At 49.3% G+C, this 10619-nt stretch overlaps 1 protein-coding gene across 3 annotated transcripts in view; it reads right to left on the bottom strand.

Annotated features, from left to right (window-relative positions):
• Positions 1-556: 556 nt before the first annotated feature.
• The window catches only part of LOC119963342, a 320297-nt gene continuing 310234 nt past the window's right edge, over positions 557-10619 (bottom strand). For all 3 annotated transcript variants that reach the window (XM_038792342.1, XM_038792344.1, XM_038792343.1), the window contains one exon: positions 557-1521. In XM_038792342.1, the coding sequence (XP_038648270.1) occupies positions 1435-1521 (87 nt within the window). In that variant the 3' untranslated portion in view covers positions 557-1434. The remainder of the gene's footprint in view (positions 1522-10619) is intronic.

The following is a 10619-nucleotide window of genomic DNA, read 5'->3' as shown; positions in this document are numbered from 1 at the left end:
TGAATTCCCCCAATGTGAGGGTCTCTCCTCGATGGAGGGGGCGGTTCCTATGGTGGATACTTCTGGTGCCGCTCTGTCTGGACATCCACTTAAAGTATCTTATTCAAACCCAAATGTTGCCATTGTGTGTGCCTAGATCTGGATTGCCTCATTAATATGCAAAGCGTTTTGCTATTAACACCTTTGGTTTGAGATCTTCCACCTGGCCAGAAACTAGTTTTGCTGCTTGCAAAATGCTAATCAGTCTTTGCAGACTGCTTGTCTTGGCTAAACTGCTTTTTCCCTGCAGTCTTAGCAGTTCTCCATTTTGTTAGCCCAGTGTCCATCTTAGGTGGCTCTGGCAGTCAAGATCTACAGTATAGCCACTTATCTCAGCACTTCCTCAATACTGCCACCAGTGTGTGTCAAACTGGATTATGGAACTCAAATTCTAGAATGTATCTATCTGTCTTTGAGAGTGCAACCTTCCCTTAGCAATGGCACTAGGATGTTGGGCTGGATTATGGCCTAAGTATAAACCAATTCCACAAAACAAAAGGGTTCACAACATTAAATGTAGATGTGCATGGATTTATTAAGCTTAAAATTCAAAGCAGGTTACAATTTTTGCTCAAAGTACAGTGATGGATACAGTGATTTACAAATTCACCATTCCAATGCGCAAACCTTCAAACTTCCAATGTGACATTCCCAAATGTCTGCATTACCCAATACCACAAGGCTCTTTACATGTTCCAGAACAATCACTCTAGTTATAACAAGTTCCCATTCTAACACTTCAGCTTGCTTGCTTTCTCCTTACCTTCCTCATGCAGACACCTCCAAAGTTGTCCATATACATAATCCCTTCCAACACACCTATCATCCTCTAATGTTCTCTGTCTCTGCTTTCCATTGAGACATGAAAACTTGTATTGTTTAAACATCTTTCACCACCTCAGGTAATTTGCAGCCACAAAAAGTACTTTTTCAAGAGTCATCCCTGTTTCAATATAGGAAATTCAGTTTTCCCTCCTAAACCTGCACATCACTGCATCTATATTAATGAAATAAAGCAAGCATGATTACACTTTAATTCTAACAGATTCTCCCTTCACAGGTGAAAGCTGAAAATTTATAGGTAGCAAAATCATTAACAGTTCGAACCCAGCCAACCCTTTCCTTTTGTCTAGCCCATTACTCTGAACGCTCCTCCTCAGAAAATGTCAGTATTACAGCTCAGGATTAGAGTGAGGGGAGGTTGAAAGTGCCCTATCGCAGACAGGACCCAGCTGGTTGTATAGAAAAACAGAGAATTACACTGTGCACCATGGCCCGCATTTGGGGTTTAACAGACGGCGGTGAAGATCTGAAGACTGCACTGCTTCCAGTTTTCCACTCCTGCCAGCGTGATAAAATTGACCATAAAATGCAAGGATGTCTCTCCTTCCAAACTTAGTCTTGCTGTCTGCATTTGGTTTTCGGGTTCACTTCCACTTTCCTGATTCGACTCCAGGGGATGGATGACAGGATTGAGCTAATCTGAAATGAAGGGAAGGAGAAATGTTGAATTCACATTTTTTATTTTTAGTTCTCCTTCAACTCCTAAGATTTAGAATAAGACGTGGCCCTGCGGATAGATTACTAACACTAACACTATCCTCCAATACACATGGGGAGACAGACACTTCGGGTGAACCAGTGTCCCAGGGATACATTAATCACAACCACCATGCAAGCAGGACACGAGGATAGCAGCCCACATTCTGGCCGAGTTACTGCTGTGGCTGCCAGATATGAATAATTTCTTTTAAAAAATAGAAATAATCTGGACCTTCAAATTGTTTGGGGCAGATGGAAGAGCTGGAACCCAGGATAAGGTAAGGAAAATCAAGGTTATTAAAATGAAATAGATTTTCACCAAAATTTTCATTTTTCAAGACTTTTCAATATTGCCCAACCCCATCCCTGACAGGCTGGAAATTTTCACCTTTACACAGCTCCCAGTGGCCATCCAACCGCCCAGAAAATTCTTACTTCAGAAAACAAACACTTAATGAACTCCTTAAGTACATAAATGTGCCCAATTAACAATGTAGGCGATCTCAGGCCACTTCCTGCTTCTATTTTCTATGTATGTTTCTATGTAAAAGTATAACTGGCAAGCTCAGTCCCGTGTTTTGCGCTGCCTGCAGTATGTGGGAACTCCTTGACTCTCTGTGCAGCCTGGATGACCATATTTGGAGAAAGTGCCACCCACTGGTTTGATCAGATTGAGTTGGGCTTCAGAGATTGAGCAATGGCTGGAGGCACAGCGGTGCCTCAGCAAGGCTCAGAGATTCGTGAACAGCGCATTTTAGACGTGGTCACCTCGCAGCTTAAGGAAGTACTATCAGGGTAGGAATAGGTGACCACCAGTCAGAAGAAGGAGAGGCAGGCAGGTAGTCAGGAAAGCCCCAGAGTGCATCTCACTCAAGAACCATTTTCTGTGTTCTGGGGATTGTAGCCAGAGCCAGATTCGCAGCACTGTTGGTGGCTCAACTGCACAAGGAGGAAGGAGTAGGAGTAGAAGAGCAATAGTAGTAGGAGACTCAATATTGAGGGGTGCAGATAGACATTTTGTGGCCACAGGCGTGACTCCAGGATGGTGTGTTGTCTACCTGGTGCCAGGGTCAAGGATGTCATTGAACGACTGCAGCGCATGCGGAAGGGGAAGGGTGAACAGTCAGAGGTCAGGGTTCACATTGGTACCAATGACATGGTAGAAAGAGGGATAAGGTCTTGCAGCAAGTCATTAGGGAGTTAAGTAGCAGGGCCTCAAATGTTGTAATCGCTTGATAACTACCAGTGCCACGTGCTAGTGAGTATAGGACTAGGAGGTTAGAGCAGGTGAATGTGCAGCTGATAAGGTGGTACAGGAGGGAGGGCTTTAGTTTCCTGCATAACTGGATCCATTTCTGGGGAAGGTGGGACCTGTAAAAGTCAGGTGGATTGCACCTGAACCAGAATGGGACCAACATCCTTGTGGGGAGGTTTGCTAGTGCTGTTGGGGCAGGAGGGGGGGTTAAACTAATTCGGTATGGAGATAGGTCACAGTGTGGAGGTACAGTGGGGGGGTGATGCATAGGCAAATATAGAAGAAAAACTAAATCAGTCTGGAAGGCATTGCAAAGAGAGACATGTTAAGTCACAAGGGAATATGGATGGCATGTATTTTAATGTAAGCAGTCTTACAGGTAAAGCAGACGACCTGAGGGTGTTGATTAACACATTGGAGTATGATATCATTGCTGTCACAGAGATATTTTTTAAAATGTGTTCATGGGGCGTGGGCAATGCAAGCTGTGCCAGCATTTATTGCACAGATTTAATTGCCCTTGAAGGGGCAGTTAAGAGTCAACCACATTTCTGTGGATCGGGAGTCACATGTAGGCCAGACCAGGTAAGGACTGCAGATTTCCTTTCCTAAAGGACATCAGTGAACCAGATGGGTTTTTACAACAATTACAATGGTCTCATGATCATCATTAATTTAATTCCATATTTTTATTGAATTCAAATTTCACCATCTGCAGTGACGGGTTTTGAACCCTGATCCTCAGCATTACTCATGGTCTCTGGTTTACTCGTACAGTTACAATACCATTATGCCACCGCCTCCCATGGATGGGCAGGACTGGCAGCTCAATTTTACGGGGTATAGAGTCTTCAGGCAAGACAGGGGGAGCAAGGGGTGTAAAAAAGAAGGTGGTGTCACAATACTGATCAAGAAGTCAAGTGCTCTAGTGAGGACGGATGATATTTTAGCAGGTGCCTAAATTGAGGCCATATGGGTGGAACCTCAAAACAAAAAGTGAGTAATCAGGTTGCTGGGAGTGTACTACAGACCCCCAAACAGTCATGGAGAGGTAGAAAAACAGATATGTAGACAAATATCAGAGAAGTATAAAAATAATGGGGCAATTATAGTAGGGGATTTCAACTTCCCCAATATTAATTGGGATAGACAAAGCGTGAAAATCTTAAAGGGCCGGAATTCTTAAAGTGCATTCAGGAGACGTTTTTGAGCCAGCAGCTAGAAAGTCCTACAGGAGAGGGGGAAGTACTTGACTTAATTTTAGGGAATGAGGCTAAACATCTGGTAGAGGTGATAGTGGGGCAGCATTTCGGTGATAAGTGACCACAATTCGGTAAGATTTAAGATAGTGGCCGGAAACGAATCCAGGCTGCACAGAGAGTCAAGGAGTTCCCACATACTGAAGGCAACAGAAAACAGGGGACTGAGCTTTCAAGTTATACTTTTACTTAGAAACATACACAGAAAATAGAAGCAGGAATAGCAAATGCAATGTTGGCTCACGAACGGGAGCAAGGTGGGGAGGGGGTGGAGCGTGGACGTTGGAAACTATATGGGCAGGTTTCGATGGGCCTGGAAGGTGTGAATGATTGGGAGATGGGAATGTACTGGATAAAGTGTTTTCAAGAGGAAGTGGTTGGGGTGATTCTGGGAAGGGGTAGGGGGTGATGGTAACTCAGACTAGGGCTGGGCCTCCACCAGCTAGGCGGGGCCGCGGGAATGGTAGTGGCGGATAGTAAGGGCACGGGGGGGGGGTGAGAGAATCCCCCTGAGAGTGGTGACTTGTAACGTGCGAGGGTTGGGGGGACCAATGAAGAGAGCACAAGTTTTCTCGCACTGGAAGGGCCTGAATGCGAAGTGGTGCTGTTACAGGAGATCCGTCTGAGAGAGGGTGGAGGACCAGATGAGGCTGAGGAAGGGCTAGGTTTGATTCAGACTTCGACAGCAGGGCCCGGGGGGTGGTGATACCGGTGGGCAAACACGTGAGGTTCCAGATGGAGAAGGTGGTGGCAGACCAGGAGGGCAAGTACATGATAGTAATGTGCATTGGAAGGGAGGCTGGTGGTGCTGGTCAGCGTGTATGCCTCGAACTGGGATGATTCTGGGTTTGTGAAAAAAATGCTGGCTGCCATTCCGGATTTGGATACTCACCAGTTGATATTGCGGGGGAGGGACTGGAATACAATTTTGGACCCGAAGGTGGATATGTCCTGACCGCGCTGGCTGGCCCCTTCGGGGTGGGTGGTGAAGGTGCTGGCCGGGTTTATGAAGGAGATGGGAGGAATGGATTCGAGGTTTTTACATCCACGCGATAGGGAGTACTTATTTTTTATGCTGGTATATAAGGTGTACTCGAGGATCAACATTTTTGTGATCAGGAAGGTTGAACAGGAGCTGCTAGCTGGGGTGAGGAAGGGAGAGTATGTCGGAAGTTGCCGGGACCGGATGGGTTCCCAGTGGAATTTGAGAAAACATTTAAGGATACGTTGGCACCGCTGATGGTAGAAATGTTTGAGGATGTGATGGTTAGGGGAGTATTGCCGGAGGTGATGGGGCAGGCATCCATCTCACTCTTAGTTAAAAAGGATAAGGATCCGATAGAGTGTGGGTCATGCAGGCCCATTTCCCTACTGAACGTGGATGCTAAGATTTTGGCAAAGGTGTTGCCTTTGAAGTTGGAGGAGTGTCTTCCGAAGGTGATTGGGGAGGATTAGACGGTGTTCGTCAAGGGCAGGCAGCTGTCGTCGAATATGCAGCGACTGCTGAATGAGGTGCTTTCTCCGGCAGAAGGAAGGGAGTTGGAGGTGGTGGTATTACATGCAGAGATGCCGTTTGACAGGGTGGAGTGGAGCTATCTGTTTGCAGTGTTCGAGAAATTTAGGTTTGGCTTAAGTTTATGGCATGTGTGTAATTGCTGTATGAGAATCCGACACCATGTGTACGAACGGATGATATTTGGGGTACATTCTACTATTTCGGGAAACGAGGCAGGGGTGCCCCATGTCCCCCTTTCAGTTTGTGCTGGCAATAGAGCCCTTGGCCATTGTGCTGAGGGGTTCAGTCTTATGGAAGGGGATGTAGGGGCGGGTGGGGTGGAGCATAGGGTGCCTCTGTACGCAGACAATCTGCTATTGTACATCTTGGTCCTGAGCTCTTTGGTGAGGGATATAACGTTGCGAAGGAGATTCGGGGCGTTTTTGGGGTACAAATTGAATTTAGGGAAAAGTGAGTATTTTGTGGCGTCTTCTCCAGTGCAGGGGCTGGAATGGGGGGATTGCCATTCTGGTGACAGCTCATTTTAGGTATCTGAAGATGCAAGTGGCGGGGATTGAGCACGGCTTCGTAAGCTCAATTTCATGAGCTTGGTTGGAAAGGTGAAGGAGGACTTGTTGCAGAGAGATAGTCTCCCCTTGTCATTGGCAGGTTGGGTGCAGGCAATGAAGCTGAACATTCTGCCGCATTCTTTGTTTCTGACGCTATTTTTACCAAAGTCATTCTTTAAGGGGTGGATAGACTGGTCTCGTCGTTTGTTTGGGCAGGGTCAGTGGCTAGGATAAGGAAAACGGTGCTCCAAAGGGGGTGGCAGTCATGAGGTTGGCCTTTGTCCACTTGCTATACTATTATAGCAATACGGAGAATGTGCGGAACTGGAGTAGAGAGATGGAGAGCTTATGTGTGCGGATGGAGATGGTTCCTATAAGGGGTTGGGATTGCGGCCACTGGCAATGGCGTTGCTACCATTTGAGCCAGGGAAGTATTCAGGGAGTCCTGTGGTGGTGGCCACATTGAAGATTTGGAGGCAATTTTGGTAGCACTTTAAGTTGAGGGCAGGCTCGAGGATGATGCCAATAAGAGAGCACCGTGGGTTTGAGCCAAGGAGGATGGATGCAAGGTTTCGGGGATGAGAGGATAGAGGGGTGATGGAGATGAATGATTTATTTTTGGTGGAGGCAGTTCGCAAGCTTGGAGGAGCTGGGGTGAAGTTTTGGCTCCAGAGTGAGGAGTGCTTCAGATACAGGCAGGTGTGGAACTTTGCAAGAATGGTCTTCCGTAAATTTTTGGTGTCACTGCCCTCTTCGTTGCTAGAGGAGGCGCTGTCGGTGGTGGGGCTAAAGGGTGGAGTCATTTCAGTGAGTTACGGTAGGCTCATGGGGGAGGATAAGGTGTCCATGGAAGGGATTAAGGCCAAGTGGGAGGAGGAACTGGGGATGGGGCTGGAGGAGGCATTGTGGTGTGAGGTGCTGTGGAGGGTTAATGTCTCAACCTCGTGCAGGAAGCTTGGGTTGATTCAATAAACGTGGTGCACAAGGCGCACTTAATGAAGGCAAGGATGAGCCGGCTGATTGAGGGGGTGGAGGATAGCTATGAATGTGCGGGAGGGGCCCGGCTAATTATGTCCATATGTTCTGGCCCTGTCCGAAGTTGGAGAGATTTGGGGGTCATTTTTTAGCACCATGTCAGAGGTTCTATCGTAGATTTGCAACCTGGTCCACTGGAGGCCATATTCGGGGTGAGACCTGATGGAGTTGCAGATGGATGCCGGTCAGATGTCTTAGCCTTCGCCTTATTGATTGCTCACAGGCGGATCTTGTTGAGGTGGAGGTCAGCTTCTCTACCTGTGCCTCAATGTGGCTGGGGAATCTGGAGTTCCTGGGCGAAATTCTCCCAAAACGGGAGAAATCGTAAAACTGCCGTAAAACCCGGGCGGGTTTTACGGCGCCCGGGTTTTACGGCAGCGCGCCCCTTCCCGACGGGGGACCGATTCTGGTCCCCGGTCGGGGCTAGCAGCCCGACGTCGGAGGCTCCGACAAGTCGGGCTTAACGAAAATCGTTAAGCCCGCTTGCCGGAGTTAGCGCCGGCTGACGCGTCATATGACGTCAGCCGCGCATGCGCAGGTGGGAAGACTCCACCCGCGCATGCGCGGGCCGGGTTGCCCCTCAGCCGCCCCGCGTATTGATACAAATAGTGCGCGGGCATCGGGCCCGCTGCCCGCGATCGGTGCCCACCGATCGCGGGCCCATGGCACCCTTGGCACGGCCGTGGTACTGCCGTGCCAATCGGTGCCATGGTTATTTTTTCCGATTTGTCACGACGTTTTTACGAACGGCAGGACCAGGTGTGTTTGCCGTTCGTAAAAAGGTCGTAAAGGGCTGGGACTTCGGCCCTTCTAACAGCTGAGAATCGCTGCCGGCCGTAAAAAAACGCGGCAGCGATTCTTGTCGGGATTTCGGCGGGGGGGGGGGGGGGGAGAATAGCGGGAGGGCGTCAAAAAAGTCGGGAAGGCCCTCCCCCTATTCTCCCACCCGTCGTGGGGGGGGGGAGAATTTCGCCCCCTATACTTGGAGAAGGTGACATTTGCTCTGATAGGGGCAGATGAAGGTTCCACAAGAGATACGATTTGTTTACTTTGGGGATCTGGTTGCAGTCAAGGGGTGAGGAGGCAGTTTGGAGGGGGCGTGGTTTGTGTTGGGTTTGTGTTTATTCTTTGTAAAAATGTTAAATATTGAAAATTTGGATGCACTTAGGAGCCTGCAGGTGGCAGAAAGCATCATAGATAGGAGTTATATAGATGTGGTCACACTGAAGGTGCAGGCAGACAGATGGGTGACTGCTGGAAAGGGCAGGCAGTCAGTACAGGAATCCTCTGTGGCTGTCCCCCTCTCTAACAGGTCCATTTTGGATACTGTTTGGGTGGCTAGCCTATCAGTGGAAAACAACAGCAGCCAGAACAGTGGCACCAAAACTGGCTCTGTTGCTCAGCAGGGGAGGGCAAAGTGCAGGACAGCGATAGTTACAGGGGACTCTATAGTAAGGGGTACTCCTATGGAAGTGAAAGAGACTCCGTGATGATGTGTTGCCTTCCTGGTGTTAGGGTCAAGGATGGCTCTGAATAAACACAGGACATCATGAAGGGGGAGGGTGAACAGCCAGAGGTCGTAGTACAAATATGTTCTAATGACATAGGCAGGAAGAGTGATGAGGTCCTGCAGAAGGAGTTCAGGGAATTAGGCAGTAAGCTAAAAAGCAGGACCTCTAGGATAGTAATCGCAGGATTATTCCCTGTGCCACGTGCCAGTGAGGCTAGAAATAGGAGGATAGTGCAGCTAAACACGCTGCTAAACCAGTGATGTAGAAGGGAGGGTTTCAGATTCCTGGACCATTGAGATCTCTTCCGGGGGGGGGGGGGGGGGGGGGGGGGGGGGCAGGTGCGACCTGTACAAGATGGATGGGTTGCATCTAAACTTGAGGGGCACCAATATCCTAGCTGGGAGGTTTGCTAGTGTCATTTGGGAGGATTTAAACTAATATGGCAGGGGGGTGGGAACCAGAACGTTAGCTTAGGAGGTGTCATAACTCAAGGGGAAATAGAGAACAAAAATAATAGAACATCACCCTCAGGCAGAGCAAAAAAGGTGACAAGTGTGAGAAGGGAGGTGGTCAATGCAGGACTGAGGGTGTTGTATCTAAATGCACGCAGTGTACAGAACAAGGGGCGAAATTCTCCGCCCCCCACGACGGGTGGGAGAATAGCGGGAGGGCCTTCCCGACATTTTTGCCGCCCTCCCGCTATTCTCCCCCCCCCCCCGCCGAAGTCCCGACCCGAATCGCTGCCGCCGTTTTTTTACGGCCGGCAGCGATTCTCAGCTGTTAGATGGGCCGAAGTCCCAGCCCTTTCCGCCGTTTTTACGAACGGCAAACACACCTGGTCTTGCCATTCGTAAAACCGGCGTCACAAACTCGCTATTAATAACCATGGCACCGATTGGCACGGCCGTACCACGGCCGTGCCAAGGGTGCCATGGGCCCGCGATCGGTGGGCACCGATCGCGGGCAGCGGGCCCAATGCCCGCGCACTACTTGTCCTTCCGCCGCCCCGCAGTATCCATTCGCGGGGCGGCTGAGGGGCAACCCGGCCCGCGCATGCGCGGGTTTCGCGCAAAAACGCGATGACGTCGCCCGCGCGTGCGCAGGTTGGAGTCTTCCAAACTGCGCATGCGCGGCTGACGTCATATGACGCGTCAGCCGGCGCTAACTCCGGCAAGCGGGCTTAACGATTTTCGTTAAGCCCGTCTTGCCGGAGCCTACGGCGTCGGGCTGCTAGCCCCGACCGGGGACCAGAATCGGTCCCCTGTCGGGAAGGGGCGCGGGTTTTACGGCAGCTTTACGATTTCTCCCGTTTTGGGAGAATCTCGCCCAAGGTACATGAGCTTGTTGCGCACATTGAAATTGGCCGGTACAATGTTGTGGGCATCACAGAGATCAGGGTTGGAATCTAATTGTACAAGGATATGTGTCCTATCGAAAGGGCAGGCAGATGGGCAAAGGGGGCGGGGTTGCATTGTTAGTAAGAAATGAAGTTAAATCGATAGCAAGGAGCGATATAGAATCAGAAGGCATAGAATCTCTGTGGGTAGAATTGAGGAATCGCAAAGGAAAAAGGCCCTGGTGGGAGTTAAGTACAGGTCCCCTAGCAATAGTCAGGAGTTGGGGCAGAAAATAAATCAGGAGACAGAGAAAGCATGTAAAAAAGGCAATATCACAATAATCAATATGCACGTGAACTGAGAATGTCAGGTTGGTAGTGGATCCCAAGAAAAGGAATTTGTGGAATGTTTAAGAGATTTTTTTTGGAGCAGCTTGTGGAAACTGAAAGGTTTGAAGGTGGGTAAGTCACCTGGACCGGATGGACTACACCCCAGGGCCCTAAAAGAGGTAGCTAAGTAAATTGTGGAGGCATTGGTGGTGATCTTTCAGGAGTCACTGGAGGCAGGAAGGGTCCCA

Source organism: Scyliorhinus canicula, chromosome 3 (assembly GCF_902713615.1).
Source record: "Scyliorhinus canicula chromosome 3, sScyCan1.1, whole genome shotgun sequence".
Lineage (NCBI taxonomy): Eukaryota > Metazoa > Chordata > Chondrichthyes > Carcharhiniformes > Scyliorhinidae > Scyliorhinus > Scyliorhinus canicula.
The sequence above is the reverse complement of the archived record's forward strand: the minus strand, read 5'-3'. Positions and strand labels throughout refer to the sequence as shown.